This window comes from Trichomycterus rosablanca, chromosome 1 (genome assembly GCF_030014385.1).
Source record: "Trichomycterus rosablanca isolate fTriRos1 chromosome 1, fTriRos1.hap1, whole genome shotgun sequence".
Classification (NCBI taxonomy): Eukaryota; Metazoa; Chordata; class Actinopteri; order Siluriformes; family Trichomycteridae; genus Trichomycterus; species Trichomycterus rosablanca.
Genome location: NC_085988.1, coordinates 74,499,140 through 74,517,286, shown reverse-complemented (window position 1 = coordinate 74,517,286; position 18,147 = coordinate 74,499,140). Strand labels below are relative to the sequence as shown.

Below are 18,147 nucleotides of genomic sequence, written 5' to 3'. Positions count from 1 at the left end.
CAATTTCGTTGTGTAAGTGTACAAGTACAATGTGCAATGACAATAAAGGATTCGTATTTAAGTGCTGCCATCAGGTGGTGAAATAAATGTACATGCCATATCAAAACACATCTTTCAAGTTAACCTTCAAGGTATTTATTTATTTATTTATTAGAATTTTAACGTCATGTTTTACACTTTGGTTACATTCATGACAGGAATGGTAGTTACTCATTACACAAGGTTCATCAGTTCACAAGGTTATATCGAACAGTCATGGACAATCTAGCATCTTCAATTCACCTCACTTGCATGTGAAACCGGAGCACCCGGAGGAAACCCATATGGACATGGGGAGAACATGCAAACTCCACACAGAAAGGACCCGGACCGCCCCACCTGGTGATCAAACCCAGGACCTTCTTGCTGTGAGGCGACAGTGCTACCCACTTAGCCACCCTGCCGCTACTCTTCAAGGACTAAGGTTAGTTGTGGACGTAAACTATATAGACAAAAATATTGGGACAGCCCTAATAATTTTTGAAATCATGTGTTTCAGCCACAACAAGTGCTAACAGGTGTAATAAATCATAAATCATATAAGGAAAATATATATTTCCAACTTTGCAGTGACCGTTTAAAGAAGGCCCTCTTGTTTCATCACAAAGAAAAGTCTATAAAGACATAATGTAAAGCTTGGTTTTACTCCAGTGGCCTGCACAGCACCCTGACCTCAACCCAGCTGAACAGCTTAGGATTAAATTGGAAGATCTTGAAGCATTCTTGACCAACATCAGTGACCAGCCCTACAAATGCTCTTGACTGAATGGGCAAAAATTTCCCACAAACACACTTCAAAATTTTGTGAGAAGCATTTTCAGAAGAGTGCTAGCTGTTATAGCTGAAAGATCTCATAGAGTTCACTATTTTAATACCATCTGTTTTTAAAAAGGGATAAGCTTATGGTCAGGAGTCCGAATACTTTTTTTCTGCTGCACCATAAGTTCCATAAGAACTTTCAAATGATACTACAAATGGTGTCTCTAAAAATGTACAAAAATGTTCTCATACCTATTAACCTTTTAATGCAATGAAATGATCTCCTTGCTCAGCTTCTGTAAGAGCTCTTTAGTTTTCACCATGGTTAGAACACACCTTGAACACTTGAATCTCTGGGTGGTGTTTATACACATCACAGCTTGGGCAAATTAAAGGACATTATTGGGTTCCAAACATTCCGTCTCGAAAGTCAAAGTAGCATAGGCTATGGATTTAGGACATTCTGTGACATCACTAAAATTAGGGGTTTATACAACACCAAATCAGAGTTGGGACAGTATGGAAAATGCAAATAAAAAATGCAGTGTTCCTTACATTTACTTTGACTTATTTGATTGCGGACAGTTTGAACCTGAGATATTTTATGTTTTATCTGCTCAACTTCATTTAATTTAATATACCTCCATTCCAGACCTGCAAGACATTCCAAAAAAAGTTGGGACGGGGCAATTTAGGGCTAGTAATGAGGTGAAAAAAATAAATAATGATGCAATTCCAAACAAGTGATGTCAACAGGTGATCGTAATCATGGTTTGGTACAAAAGCAGCATCCAGGAAAGGTTGAGTCTTTGATGAGCAAAGATGGCCAGAGGATCTCCAGTTTGTCAACAAATGCATAGGCTATTACCATTTCTAACAAACACCTTCATACCCACATGAGTATGGGTGTGAAAAACCTTAAAGATACCACCTCACTGAACAAATAAATGTGCATTTCAGTTCCCGAAGTAGTCACTCATACAAGAACTTCATAAATTCAATCATTGTAATTTGCCATAACTAATCCCAAACATAACAGAAACTCTTACCAGCAGCAAATACACAAAGGTGGCACAGAAATGCAAGTCAGCACAACAGCAGTAAAAAATGTACTGTACACGTATTTATTAAAGATGGCAAACAAAAAGTGTTAAACGTGCATACCTTTAACTAGAAAGCATATTGTTTGCACTCTGGTTTTCAATTCTGATGGGGATTGTTACAAATGTACAGCACTTACTATAACAGGAGGGAATAAAACAGCAATGGAGGAAAGACTGTACATGTAATGAAACCTACAAACAAGTCACTAACAACCAGCTAACAGTAAACATATAAAAATACACCCTTCACACATCAGTCAAAAAAGTCCACAGCTTTACATCAAAGATATACAACATGCAAATTATTTACAGTGAAAATATAGCCATTATGGCCAATTTTTACTTCAAAGCTACAACTTTTGCATGTAGAGTGTTCATGTTAAAAATACATTCTTCTCATAAAAAGATTCCAGTGTCTGGCAAACTACAGCTAAGGTTCCATTTAATTCCAGAAATATTTTGGCAAAGAATTTACACAAACTGTAGTCATTCAGACATGGTATCGTTACAGCGACTCTTATTGCTGTAGGCTGTATTGGCTTCAGAGTCGGTGCAAATGTAAAACCGACCCTGAAAACTCAACTAACCGAGCAGATGTGAGGTAAAGTCTGTGAATTAGATGTTTTACCAAACTTGTTCCAGTGAAGAATCAAAGCACTGTGCATGATTCCCCAAAGTAATGAAGTCAGGAGCAAACATATATAATATTAAATCAAAATCCTAAACAGCCCTCTGGGTGACCATTTTAGAGGAAGACAATATTAATCTCCAAATATCCAGAGAATGTTGACCCCTGATAGACCCAAGTTGACTCTCCTATGGACAAAAAAAGACAAAAAATTAAACATTGTGTCTTTGTCTCTACTACAGAGCACATACAATGTAATGTATTTAACAGACAGTGTGGGGAAAAGGTAGGAAATCAGAACTCACCCCAGCATGCCGGACTCCTTGGTTTTAATGATGAAAAGGAACATGAGGACTGTGTGGAATAAGTTATTTCTGCCCTGTGAACATCAGCATGGTGAGTAAAACAACACAAATCAAAGTGATTTATATTTGTAATTTTAAGCATGAGGAGGGAAAACACTGTACCTTTGGAAGGCTGTAGATGTGGCCTTGATACACAAGCTGATAGTGAGGTGGGTTGGTGCTGCTATGGTGGATGCAGAAGAGGTTCTCTTTGGTAGGATCTGTTATAAACCATACAGAAGGTTAAAAATACTGTAATAAACATCTACAATGAAATTATGGGGAAAAAATAATATGTGCATTGTAGCTGATGTTGAATGTAGAAGAAGTGATATGCCTTCCCAGTTCATCTTCCCAAAATCACTGCAAGCTCACATTAGATCTATGACATTGTGACATCACTAAATACTAGGGTTTAAATGGCATGTACTTCTCCTGTGCCACTTCATCCAAAGGATGAATTTCAATCCTTAAATCTTTTTTTCTAAATTTTCACCCCTGATCTAGTCGTATCCATTTACCTTGATTGTGTTACGCTTCACCTCTACCGATACAACCCTCCACTGCTGACTGAGGAGCTTCGCAACTGACACACCCTCAGACACGTGTGTAGTATCGACTGCCTCTTTTCATTTGCATGAGATGAGTTCATATGGGGATCAGCCTTGTGCATGGAGAGCCACACCCTGATCAGCATTATTCCCCAACTCTGCGCAGGTGCCAATAATCAGCTAGCAGAGGTTGTAATTGCTCCAGTTATGAGGAACCCTGGTCCGGCTCATCCCACACTAAACGATCATTGTTCATATGGCAGCCCAGCCCGCGCCGGATGGCAGAGCTGTGATTCGATACGATGTATTCGAAATCCTAGCTCTGGTGTGCTAGCGTGTTTTACAGCTGCGCCTCCTGAGCGGCCAATCCTTATATGTTTATTTTTTAAAGACTAAAGACTAAATATCCTGGGTCAAACTGAGAGTGTGAATCTGGTAGTACAGAAAGTGTCAATGTTAAATACTGTGACATGGACTAATAATTCCTAATTAGTGCTTATGATTGACTACAGGTGATGACTTTTCTGTGTCCATAAATAGAGCTTTATGATGGCTATCACCATAAAGTATACTGACTTCTTGTCAAGGTCAGAGGAAAAAGCCAAACTACCAACTTATGCTGAAAGAAAATGTCAGAAGTAATCCATTAGTCAAGACAAAGCATGTCTGCTATGAATTAAAAGCTGTTGAAACACGGGTGACACTTTAATTTAATTGTTAATGTGATGAGCACCAAACATTGAGCGGTTTGTGGTAATTTTGGTGCACAAATGATTCTGTAATGTGCCAAGTGCTGTGAATTTGTTGACGATGAGTATTACAGGTCACTTTACTAATGTTCCTATTTCAATGTAGAGTTCAAAACTTTTTTTTGTCTACCTGGTTTGTTTGGCGTTTGAATGAAATGCTGAGACGTGAAGGTTTTGCCATCTGGGTATTTTGGGTGGGGAGGAAGTCTGGAGTCTAGGTATGTGCACAGAATATGCATAAGGATCTGTCAAGGGAAGAAAGAAATACAATGTCAGAACTAAAAGCATAACACTGCTACGTCACATATATTTAACCCACTACACAATACTCCTGATCTTAAACCTGGCTGGACTGTATGATGTTAAGTTGGGTCACAACATGATTGAACCACTGGGAATACAATAACGACCCTTAATTTGCTTTAGCTGTAATGTGTTATATAAGCTGTCGTGCAGCCATGATGAGAACTGATGAGCTGTTACAAAAAGCTGAGAGAGATCAGATCATTTCATTGCACCAAAAATGAAATGGTTATAAGATTTTTAAAACCTTGAGCATTCCTAGACACTCTATTGGGCGTACTGTCTGTACTGTACTATAGGCCTCAGTTCTGGGATACAGTTCTATGGAGTGATGAATCAAAACTGGAACTGTTTGGCCATTTGGATCAGCAGTTTGTATGGTACGTTTTTGTAAAATATGATCTTGTTATGGCTAATTTTGCCTTTATGCCAATAAACAGCATTATTATTCACTTATCACTTAATCTTCATTCATAACAAGAAACTGAAACCTACAGCAGAGTCAGTTGGGAGGTCTGTATCCCACTTTCGGTTCTTCAGGTTTCCCCCTCCATTCCAGCGAAAGGAGCTCATGCAGCCGCTGTGGGCCAATTCTGCAGCAATAAAGTATTAACAGAATTACAGCTGTACCAGTCACAATCAATTAAATCACATCATAACATTAATACAGGGCTTTATTATTCTAGGATTGGTATAAACTACTGCTTAGAAACAAGCTATTTGTTAAAGTTTGTTCAACCACACTAAGGTCGTAAAGTCTTAATCACCTCTGATTCTCTCTACCAGATACTCCTGGTTGGGGCTGATATCCAGATACTGCACTATGGTATTGAGGGTGGGGATGGCTAAGGCTTTGGCTACAGCAGCCTGTTTGAGACTGCTGATACTCGATTCTGGAAACAAAGAAGGAGAAAATAAAATATTATCAAACATGACAGATCTAATCAAACAGACTGATGATTATTGCTGTACGAGAGCAGATACCTCCTATCTGCAGCTCTGGGCAGCCCATTCTTCTGAGTTGGCTATTGATCGAGTCTATTTCTTTTACCAGATGAACCAGAATGGTGTCATTTATCCACTGCACATGTAAAAATAGAAAATACAAAGTATATAATAATTATAAATACAGTGTATCACAAAAGTGAGTACACCCCTCACATTTCTGCAGATATTTAAGTATATCTTTTCATGGGACAACACTGACAAAATGACACTTTGACACAATGAAAAGTAGTCTGTGTGCAGCTTATATAACAGTGTAAATTTATTCTTCCCTCAAAATAACTCAATATACAGCCATTAATGTCTAAACCACTGACAACAAAAGTGAGTACACCCCTTAGTGAAAGTTCCTGAAGTGTCAATATTTTGTGTGGCCACCATTATTTCCCAGAACTGCCTTAACTCTCCTGGGCATGGAGTTTACCAGAGCTTCACAGGTTGCCACTGGAATGCTTTTCCACTCCTCCATGACGACATCACGGAGCTGGCGGATATTCGAGACTTTGCGCTCCTCCACCTTCCGTTTGAGGATGCCCCAAATATGTTCTATTGGGTTTAGGTCTGGAGACATGCTTGACCAGTCCATCACCTTTACCCTCAGCCTCTTCAATAAAGCAGTGGTCGTCTTAGAGGTGTGTTTGGGGTCATTATCATGCTGGAACACTGCCCTGCGACCCAGTTTCCGGAGGGAGGGGATCATGCTCTGCTTCAGTATTTCACAGTACATATTGGAGTTCATGTGTCCCTCAATGAAATGTAACTCCCCAACACCTGCTGCACTCATGCAGCCCCAGACCATGGCATTCCCACCACCATGCTTGACTGTAGGCATGACACACTTATCTTTGTACTCCTCACCTGATTGCCGCCACACATGCTTGAGACCATCTGAACCAAACAAATTAATCTTGGTCTCATCAGACCATAGGACATGGTTCCAGTAATCCATGTCCTTTGTTGACATGTCTTCAGTAAACTGTTTGCGGGCTTTCTTGTGTAGAGACTTCAGAAGAGGCTTCCTTCTGGGGTGACAGCCATGCAGACCAATTTGATGTAGTGTGCGGCGTATGGTCTGAGCACTGACAGGCTGACCCCCCACCTTTTCAATCTCTGCAGCAATGCTGACAGCACTCCTGCGCCTATCTTTCAAAGACAGCGGTTGGATGTGACGCTGAGCACGTGCACTCAGCTTCTTTGGACGACCAACGCGAGGTCTGTTCTGAGTGGACCCTGCTCTTTTAAAACGCTGGATGATCTTGGCCACTGTGCTGCAGCTCAGTTTCAGGGTGTTGGCAATCTTCTTGTAGCCTTGGCCATCTTCATGTAGCGCAACAATTCGTCTTTTAAGCTCCTCAGAGAGTTCTTTGCCATGAGGTGCCATGTTGGAACTTTCAGTGACCAGTATGAGAGAGTGTGAGAGCTGTACTACTAAATTGAACACACCTGCTCCCTATGCACACCTGAGACCTAGTAACACTAACAAATCACATGACATTTTGGAGGGAAAATGACAAGCAGTGCTCAATTTGGACATTTAGGGGTGTAGTCTCTTAGGGGTGTACTCACTTTTGTTGCCGGTGGTTTAGACATTAATGGCTGTATATTGAGTTATTTTGAGGGAAGAATAAATTTACACTGTTATATAAGCTGCACACAGACTACTTTTCATTGTGTCAAAGTGTCATTTTGTCAGTGTTGTCCCATGAAAAGATATACTTAAATATCTGCAGAAATGTTAGGGGTGTACTCACTTTTGTGATACACTGTATATGTTTTCTTTTGACTGCTCCTATATATAGTGGTCGCTACTGCAGACTTGGTCTGTATACCTGACATGGCATAGTTATACACTGGATGACCTTCCTGGCGTAACCCTTCTATTTCTATCTGGGCTTGGGACCAGCGTTGAGATGGCTAGGCTCTTTCGGCAACCCCTTCCCCCAGAAGCCCGACCCGCCGACAGCACTGCTGAGATTTAAACCCTGGATCTCAGTAGTAGTGGGCTAGCGTACTTTACCTCTGCACCACCCAAGCACCCCAATAATAATAATAATAATAAATCAGTGGTTTCTTATACAGTAAATACCTTAATTATTGTGTTACCCATAATAATGGGCAAACATACTGTCTTGAAATTTTCATTTAAATAGAAACTGCACTTTGAATTGAACGCTACGCTACCCCTGCCAGCTCAGAAACTTTTTAACGTTTTTAAGTGAGTAGAACAGCAGCAGCAGTCAACAACAGACAAAAAACAAAACTTACATTTCTCAGTTTGGCAGTCCAGCTATCAATGTTGTCAGTAACTAAACAACTGGTTGTGATACGTGCCCACACCTAAAAAAAAAAGGACAAAAAGGTCACTGAAGCCTTTAAAATAAGACAAATTGTGGTGCTCTTTCTTTACATCAGTTGATTTACTGTGCATGTCATGGTCAGGGAAATATTAAAATGTTGAGCTGATGGTAGTTACTCACAGTACAAATTTAGCAGATATGATCAGCATAAAGACCTGATCATTATGGCCAGACAGACGTAAGTATCTTCAAAACATTGTGCTGTGGTAAGTACATGCTGACAGTGGTCTGAGGAGGGCCAAGCCACAATCAGAGGACATAAAGGCTATTGAGTCTGGTACACACCGACAGAGGGGCTATTGTGGCTCAGTAGCTTAAAATTTCGAAACTGGTGATGAGGTGAATGCCGTAATACACAAACCTTTCTGTGTGTGAGGCTGCATAGTCATGGGCCAGTCAAAATGCCCATGCCAACTTCTGTCCACTGACGAAAGCAACTACAATGGGCATAAAGGCAATGGAACGGAATCCTGTTTTCTCCAAGATCATGTGGCCTGCCGGGTACACTAGCATTATTTAACCATGGAAGAGCTGCATTGTAGAGTGATATACCTTGCAACGCACAAAAGGACCTGCTGGTAATGTCCTGGTACCAGATACCACAGGCCTTCTTTAAGATGTTTCTTGGAGCCCATGTCTCAAAGGGTCAGGGCTGTTTTGTTGGTATATACGGCAATTAGTCCTAATGTTTTGTCTCATATCAAGTCATATTAATATAAAGTCAAAAGACATCTGTACACATTTACAGCGGACCTTTGCAGGTTAAACACAAACTAATCTTGCCTCCTCAGCAGCTTGCTTGGATCCCAGCTCAGTTTCGTCTTTGTGGGCAGAGGGAGCCTGTGAGCGACAGGCTGGCTGGTACTGGAACTTCCTCAGACTCTGAGCATAATCGCCCACCGAGCGGCTATAATTCCAGAAAGTTGGACTGTGGGACGGAGACGTAGCCTCAGGACTTCCTGATGAAGTGAGAACAAAAATATTTAGCACAGTCAGACTAGCAGTATGATAACAGTAACATCCATCATGACAAGATGTGGATCTTACCAAGGTGACTACGGTGGTTCTTCTCTTCCTCCAAGCGAAGAAATTTTTCCAGAGATTTGAGATCATCCATGTAGTCCTCCTTTCCTCCTGGAGAGCTGAAGACAGAGGGCGAGGTGCGGTACCGTGCTCGCAGACTTGTGCCTTCAGCTGGGCCCAGACTGCTTGGGTATGGGGAGGAATTGGAAGACTGACTGTAGTTTAGCACCTAAAAATACACATTGTTAAATCTTTCGAGAGATTCTACTGACAAAAAATAGCAAACAGAATTTATTTTGTGCATACTAGTTTGCTTATTGGAAACATTTAAATGATCTAATGCAGAGGTAACTGATAGTCTGACTGCAGACAGAGATCTTATGTAAGCACATGTGGAAGACTACACTATATGCATTCCTTAATCAGTGCATATACACCGACATAACATTATGACCACTGACAGGTGAAGTGAATAACACTGATTATCTCTTCATCACGGCACCTGTTAGTGGGTGGGATATATTAGACAGCAAGTGAACATTTTATCCTCAAAGTTGATGTGTTAGAAACAAGAAAAATGGGTAAGCGTAAGGATTTGAGTGAGTTTGACAAGGGCCAAATCGTGATGGCTAGACGACAGGGTCAGAGCATCTCCAAAACTGCAGCTCTTGTGGGGTGTTTCCGGTCTGCAGTGGTCAGTACCTATCAAAAGTGGTCCATGGCGACAGGGTCATGGGCGGCCAAGGCTCACTGATGCACGTGGGGAGCTGGCCCATGTGGTCCAACAAACGAGCTACTGTAGCTCAAATTGCTGAAGAAGTTAATGCTGGTTCTGACAGAAAGGTGTCAGAATACACAGTGCATCACAGTCTGTTGAGTATGGGGCAGCAAAAAGGGGACCAACACAATATTAGGAAGGTGATCATAATGTTATGCCTGATCGGTGTATTTCTCTAGTGCATATTCCTCTATGTTTAAAAATGGTGGCCTCACCATTGGTGGAAAATTGTATTGCCAATTAAAGCTACTTCTGTTCTTGGATATTACAAAATCTCATATGCATTCAGCCTGCTTTATTATTTTGATGTATGCACAAACCTTGCCAAAGGCCACAGAAGGTGAGAAGGGTCCACCACTGGCTGGTGAAGAAGGGTTACTTAAAGATGGACTGTACCCAGGCACACAGCTGGGAGAGAACTTTGGGCTGTTGCTTGGAGGCCGAGCAGGGCTGAAACTGAGAACATTCTGTCCTTGCAGTGGGGGAGACTGGGTAGACACTGGAGCCTCCTTCTTCTCTGGCTTTTGAGGCGGTGAGGGCTGAATGCCTGCAAGTCCAACATATAGGATTTAGTTTTCTACTGCTCAATATGCATTTATTATTTAATTATTTATTTAAATTTAAACACAATGTTTACTCTAATAAGTTACATTCACAGCTGGTCAGGTTTGAGCGTGAATTCTTTGCGTTCGTCAGGTGGTCTACAACTTCACATGTGTATCGAGTTCTGTTTCAGCTTTGTCTTTCATTGTTTTGGTTATGGATAATCACTGTCTTTCCCTCTGATATGTAGGACACTACATGAGTTTTATGGTAATTGAAGCTTGGCAGGCTCCACAGTGTGGGGCCTCCTTCCCCTTTATCAGGTGAGAATGTGTGAAACAAAGTATGTCCATTGCATCCCATTCTAAATTCATAGACATTAACGCAGCTGGTCCCCCCCCTTTTGAAGCTATAACAGCCTCTACTCATCTAGGAATGCTTTTTACAAGATCTTGGAATGTGTGTAGAATAGGGATGTAACGATGCACCACAATACAGTTAGTTAATAACAGATTCAAAAATTCCACAATTCAAATTGATTTGACATGTAAAATGAATCGATATTCACTTTAAGCAGCAGAGGGCACTGGCGCTATACACTTCACCTGGTTGACGTCACTGGCGCTATACACCCGGTTGGCAAATTTGGGTTTTTTCAGCCAAATTGGGCTTAATTCAAATTTTTTTGCATAGTTTGTACCTACCTCAGAAATAAATGGGCATTCATTATTTAGATAAATAAAAGATAATCACAAATACAGTATTTTATTTTATTTTTTAAGATAAATAAAAAAGGAAACTGTCATAATTTGTCTTCAATTTCAGTTTAAAAAAAAAAATAGGGAAAAAAAAATCATATCATGAACCCAGTATTGTGAATCTCATCGTGGGTAGTGTGTATCCTTACATCCCTAGTGTAGAAATGTTTGCCCATTCATCTAGAAGAGCATTTGTGAGGTCAGACACTGATATTGGACGAGAGGGTCTGGCTCACAATTTCCGTTCAAGTTCATCCTAAAGGTGTTTGATAAGGTTGAGATCAGGGCTCTGTGTGGCCCAGTCGAGTTCTTCCAAAACTCCCTAACCATGCCTTTCTGGATCTTGCTTTGTGCATTGTGGCACAGTCATGCTGGAGCAGAAAAGGGCCTTCTCCTAACTGTTTCCACAAAGTTTGAAGAACACAATTGTTTAAAATGCCTTGGTATGCTGAAGCATTAAGATTTCCGTTTGATTGAACAAAGGCTCTATGCCACCCCGAAAAAACAACCCCTTCTTGGGGGGGTTGAATAATAGTGCACATGGACATTTGTCAGGAAAAATTTCAAAATCAAAATCCAAAATCATGTAAAGTTATGTTTAACTGCTCATATGTATCAATAAATACTCTCTCTTTACTGAGACTTCTTAATTCAGATTTTTTATTTTTTATTTTATTCACTTCATAATACCCTTTAGGATAAGGGGGTTGAATATTTCCATTGCAACTCTATACATCTGATTTGGAAATTTTGTATGAAGTCACTGAAATAGAAACAATAACTAAACTAAATAAAATAAAACTACAAGCTTTTAAATTTAGGGCGGCATGGTGGCTCGGTGGGTAGCACTGTCGCCTCACAGCAAGAAGGTCCTGGGTTCAATCCCCAGGCGGGGCGGCCTTTTTTCCATTCTGTGCGGAGTTTGCATGTTCTCCCTGTGTCTGAATGGGTTTCCTCCGGGAGCTCCGGTTTCCTCCCACAGTCCAAAAACATGCAGTCAGGTTAATTGGAGATACTGAATTGCCCTATAGGTGAATGGGTGTGTGTATGTGTGTCTGGCCTGCAGTGGACTGGCGCCCCGTCCAGGGTGTTACTGTGTGCCTTGCGCCCACTGAAAAGCTGGGATAGGCTCCAGCAACCCCCCCCCCCCCCCCCCCCCACGACCCTAACTTGAAAAGCGGTTAAGAAAGTGAGTGAGTGAATGAGCTTTCAACTTTTTCCACCCATGAAATTAACATTTGGCAACCACAATCACCTGAGTTGTGTAGGCCGAGAAGTCGATGCTGTTCAGGAGAGACGAAGATGGTCGAAGGGGCCATGGTATACTTGAAGTACTTCCAAAAATCAAACACAGCATTAAGGCTGAACAGAGAGGCTAGGATGAGTTCTGTCAAAAAGAACAAAAAAAGAATAAAACAAAAACACTACAAATCAAAGCCTACAGACTTAAACAACAGCATGGCATTGATCATTCTTCATATCAAATCATCATATCTGGGAAAATTGGTTTTGTGCAACTTTACCTACCAATGTACCAGATAGGCCAGTAGGTAATATTGTAGTATCTACTCAGCAGCTTTCCTGACCTGAAACATATCAATGGTGGTACATGTTTAGTAATAAAAATGTTGCATTTTTAATAATTTAATATCAGATATTTGCAAAATCCCTTACATTTCAGTATAAATCATGCCAGCCAGAGAAATATTGAGAACCGCCCAGGCTAGGAGAACCTGGCGCTCCTGCTCCTCTCGCCTCATCTTCATGGTCTTGTCGATTAGGGTCATACCTTCTCTAGGTGGAGTCACTGTCTGCATGATTTATGCTGTTTGGACAAAAGTAAATGTATTAAAAATGTTTACATTTTCAGAGGTAAAAGAAAAACAATATTTAACATGTACTTATAATTTTGTGTTAGGTGAGACAGCAGGTGGATATGACACTTCATGGTCTAAATAACCATGTTTCAGACTATTTGATGAACTTCATTCCTACCATAAACTATCATCATCATATCCAAATCAATAATTAATATGGCATTCAGAGCTGGGAGAAAAATGAGTCATGAAAAAAAATCTATCCCTTTCTGATCTGTTCAGTTTTTGTATACATGCTGTATTTAACACATAAGTATGTATAGAAAACTAAATGTAGCCTCTATAATAATCTTATAAAACATTTTACAGAACTGAGGCTTTACTCACAATTAGTCGAATTTTAGTGGTTTTATAGCTCATTACCTGTCACACTATATGAGATAGAAGTATATTTCAAAAATAGACAGAATGCCTTTATTTGTCATATATACAGTGTATCACAAAAGTGAGTACACCCCTCACATTTCTGCAAATATTTCATTATATCTTTTCATGGGACAACACTATAGACATGAAACTTGGATATAACTTAGAGTAGTCAGTGTACAGCTTGTATAGCAGTGTAGATTTACTGTCTTCTGAAAATAACTCAACACACAGCCATTAATGTCTAAATAGCTGGCAACATAAGTGAGTTCACCCCACAGTGAACATGTCCAAATTGTGCCCAAATGTGTCGTTGTCCCTCCCTGGTGTCATGTGTCAAGGTCCCAGGTGTGAATGGGGAGCAGCGCTGTTAAATTTGGTGTTTTGGGTACAATTCTCTCATACTGGCCACTGGATATTCAACATGGCCCCTTATGGCAAAGAACTCTCTGAGGATGTGAGAAATAGAATTGTTGGTCTCCACAAAGATGGCCTGGGCTATAAGAAGATTGCTAACACCCTGAAACTGAGCTACAGCATGGTGGCCAAGGTCATACAGCGGTTTTCCAGGAGAGGTTCCACTCGGAACAGGCTTCGCCAGGGTCGACCAAAGAAGTTGTGTCCACGTGTTCGGCGTCATATCCAGAGGTTGGCTTTAAAAAATAGACACATGAGTGCTGCCAGTATTGCTGCAGAGGTTGAAGACGTGGGAGGTCAGCCTGTCAGTGCTCAGACCATACGCCGCACACTGCATCAACTCGGTCTGCATGGTCGTCATCCCAGAAGGAAGCTGACGCACAAGAAAGCCCGCAAACAGTTTGATGAAGACAAGCAGTCCAAGAACATGGATTACTGGAATGCCCTGTGGTCTGACGAGACCAAGATAAACTTGTTTGGCTCAGATGGTGTCCAGCATGTGTGGCGGCGCCCTGGTGAGAAGTACCAAGACAACTGTATCTTGCCTACAGTCAAGCATGGTGGTGGTAGCATCATGGTCTGGGGCTGCATGAGTGTTGCTGGCACTGGGGAACTGCAGTTCATTGAGGGAAACATGAATTCCAACATGTACTGTGACATTCTGAAACAGAGCATGATCCCCTCCCTTCGAAAACTGTTTTCCAACAGGATAACGACCCCAAACACAACCTCCAAGATGACAACTGCCTTGCTGAGGAAGCTGAAGGTAAAGGTGATGGACTAAACCCAATTGAGCACCTGTGGCGCATCCTCAAGTGGAAGGTGGAGGAATTCAAGGTGTCTAACATCCACCAGCTCCGTGATGTCATCATGGAGGAGTGGAAGAGGATTCCAGTAGCAACCTGTGCAGCTCTGGTGAATTCCATGCCCAGGAGGGTTAAGGCAGTGCTGGATAATAATGGTGGTCACACAAAATATTGACACTTTGGGCACAATTTGGACATGTTCACTGTGGGGTGTACTCACTTATGTTGCCAGCCATTTAGACATTAATGGCTGTGTGTTGAGTTATTTTCAGAAGACAGTAAATCTACACTGCTATACAAGTTGTACACTGACTACTCTAAGTTATATCCAAGTTTCATGTCTATAGTGTTGTCCCATGAAAAGATATAATAAAATATTTGCAGAAATGTGAGGGGTGTACTCACTTTTGTGATACACTGTACATATACAGGTGTACAGTACAACGAAATTCTTTCTTTGTGTATCCCAGCTTGTTTGAAAGCTGGGGTCAGAGTGCAGGGTCAGCTATCGTACGCGCCCCTGGAGCAGAGAGAGTTAAGGGCCTTGCTCAAGTTGATAGCCCAAAGCTCTACCCACTAGGCTACCACTGTCCCATGTTACATTTTACCTTGCACACTGTCATCTCATGTGTACTCTTGGTCAATTCTTAGACAATAAACCTGCCAATACACTGTCATTTCATGTCATCAATCACAAAACCACATGTACAATAGTGGAAATGTTATGCCAACTTATGGAGCTGATTGTTGCTGGGTGAAAGTGAACAGAATGGAATAGACATTTAAGTTAGAAATAAACTTTTCCCATCTATTAACTGCAATAGTGTTGTGTGAAGAGTCAGGCTAATATGTGTGTTGATTAATGTAAGTCATTTAGTAAGTATTTTCAATCATGTTTCATGTTCTTGTGCATTGTCTGCAACTTGTACATTGCTTGTATACTGTATTTATACTAGAGATACCATCAGCCGGAACCAAATTCCTTGTGTGTATCCACATACTTCTGATTCTGATAGGTTGTTTAAACAATTCAGGTATTTCGTAAACATAAAAAATTATCATCCATTGTTGTCCTTCTGTTGGTGGATTTTAGACTAGCCACATGGCAGCGGTCACATTGTGAGATTTTGCTCCAGAAATTCTGACACTGAACTTTTTTTTCAATCAAAAAGCATGTCATTGTGTGCTTTCAGACCGAATCAAATCATTTTTACTGTCACGTTACATTAACACAAATGTAAAGATGAGTAAAAATCTTAGGTGCACAGTCCCTTTTAGTAAGTAAGTACACATTAAATGCAAAATGGTACACACACACATTTGAAAAAAGTACAAAAAATACAAAAATGTACACACAATATAATTTAACCTAAAATATGCAGTTAGAGATACAAGCTGTGTAAGACATAATTATATATGTGCAGGTATAGAGGTTTGTTTGTTTATTAGGATTTTTTAAGTCATGTTTTACACTTTTGTTACATTCATGACAGGAAGGGTAGTTACTCATTACACAAGATTCATCAGTTCTCACAAATTTATATCAAACACAGTCTTGGACAATTTAGTATCTCTAATTCACCTCACTTGCATGTCTTTGGACTGTGGGAGGAAACCGGAGCACCCGGAGGAAACCCACGCGGACACGGGGAAACTCCAAACTCCACACAGAAAGGACCCGGACCGCCCTACCTGGGGATCGAACCCAGGACCTTCTTGCTGTGAGGTGCCAGTGCTACCCACTTAGCCACCGTGCCCAGGTATAGAGGTACTATATTCTAATTATAAGGGACAGTGGTAGCCTACTGGGTAGAGCTTTGGGCTATCAACTGAAAGGTTGAATGTTCAGATGCCAGCTCTGCCATGCAGCCACTGTTGGGCCCTTGAGCAAGGCCTTTAACGCTCTCTGCTTTGACCCCAGCTTCCAAAATAAGCTAGGATACAAGAATTGTACTGTACACCTGTACAGTAGACCCTTGAGTTACGAACGGTTTACCATACAAACATTTTGGGTTACAAACGATCGTGTTCTACTTAACGTACAAACAAATTTCGGATTACGAACAGAAATGTGCAAAACACGTGACATCACGAACAAGTGGACTCCAACTGTCTCTCGCTCTCTATTTATATATATATATATATATATATATATATATATATATATATATATACAGTGAGCGAACATTCGGACAGCGGACTGTGTTTTTCCAGTGTTTTCTTTATATTTTGTAAAATTCAATATTAAAATGTCCCCAAAGAAGGTGCAGAAAAAGCGCAGTGTTGAGAAAATGAAAAAAAAATAAAAATAATAATCACTATTTGTTGTTGTATAATTACTCCTGCCAGTAGGTGTCACTGTGTATCAGACAGAGGGGACAGTGAGTGAGAGAGAAGAAGGAAGTCGGCTCAGTAAAGTATTCTTTCTTTCGTGCAGTTACACCTACAAAATACAACACTACTGAAATAAAGAAGGAAATAATAGAGAAATATGAGTTATTGTTGTTTCTGGTAGATACATTTGATAAAAAAAGAAGGAAATTTATGATGGTGTATGGTACAGCACACGTACTGTACTGAAATGTGGTGTGTTTTTATGTACAGTACGGTACTACTGTGTATTGTTGTTTATTATTGTTTATTACAGGAATGTCTATTCTATAATTTAAGATTTAAGGGAAATATACTTGTATTTATAACAAAAAAAGACCATTTAAGACATTAGAGAGGTTAGGTAAGGGCACAGATTAATTCTATTTACATTATTTCTTATGGGAAAAACAGGTTTAACTAACGAACATTTTGATTTAAGAACAGCCCCTTGGAACCAATTAAATTGGTAAGTCAAGGGTCTACTGTATATGTATATATGACAAATAAAGGCATTCTATTCTATTCATTCTCTACAACTGATTACATTGATCATCACCGCCAAGGAAAATTATTACGAGGAGCGATTCTGGCTGCAACAGCACAGTCTAACGCCGGCTCAACAAACACTTTACTCGTACTTCAGAGCTGCCAATCCACCCTCTGAATGTGTTTATTAGGGCGAAATGAACTAGAAAACCCACGCCGACAAACTGAGGCCACGCGACACGAGAGAGCTCGTGTGAGAAGTGACAGTTGGAATTCAAACCAACATTACATGAATACGATTGTATGGGACAATTTCAAATGTAAACGAAAATGTATGAAAGAAAACGTTAAACGTTTAAGAATGAGAACAGCGAATAAAAGTGCTTTTACCAGCAAGCAGTAAATAACTAAATAAATTACACAATTTACATTACAGTGTGTTTGCTGACAATTTCTACATTAAAACTCGCCAATCGCCAAAAACGGTTTACACGCCAATCAAACCTGTTCATATCTAACCATTTACACCAAAGCATACCCACTCTTTAAAAACTATTTATTTTATATAAATACAGTGCTTAGTTGCTAATATGCTATTATTAAATAACAGAGAGGCGTAACGTTATTTTCTATTAGTTCTACTCACCTTCCTTAGCATGCAGCTCACCAGCGGCTAGCAAACCTTTAAACTACTTACTGAAATGTATATAAACCATTAAACAAAACCTGTTATCTTTTAAACAACAGTTTAGTAAAGTATATAAAACTTTTGCTAGTGTATGAAGTTATCGGGAAGACATAATTAATCGCTTAAAATGTATACTTTATCGTCTAGGCGCCAAGCTATGCAGCATGAGAACTGAGCTGTATTCCAACTGTTAA

General features: G+C 40.3%; 1 protein-coding gene across 1 annotated transcript; it reads right to left on the bottom strand.

Annotated features, from left to right (window-relative positions):
• Positions 1 to 1,899: 1,899 nt before the first annotated feature.
• On the bottom strand, positions 1,900 to 18,087 carry tmem209 (transmembrane protein 209). The gene is made up of 15 exons (XM_063006482.1): positions 17,912 to 18,087; positions 12,615 to 12,765; positions 12,468 to 12,526; positions 12,196 to 12,327; positions 9,960 to 10,186; positions 8,886 to 9,090; positions 8,622 to 8,797; positions 7,747 to 7,818; positions 5,461 to 5,557; positions 5,244 to 5,369; positions 4,972 to 5,069; positions 4,304 to 4,418; positions 2,997 to 3,094; positions 2,835 to 2,908; positions 1,900 to 2,717 (listed from the first exon to the last, which is right to left on the bottom strand). Exons 2-15 carry the CDS (start codon positions 12,755 to 12,757, stop codon positions 2,663 to 2,665), a joined length of 1,677 nt encoding a protein of 558 aa, XP_062862552.1. The 5' UTR covers positions 12,758 to 12,765; positions 17,912 to 18,087; the 3' UTR covers positions 1,900 to 2,662.
• Positions 18,088 to 18,147: the final 60 nt, after the last annotated feature.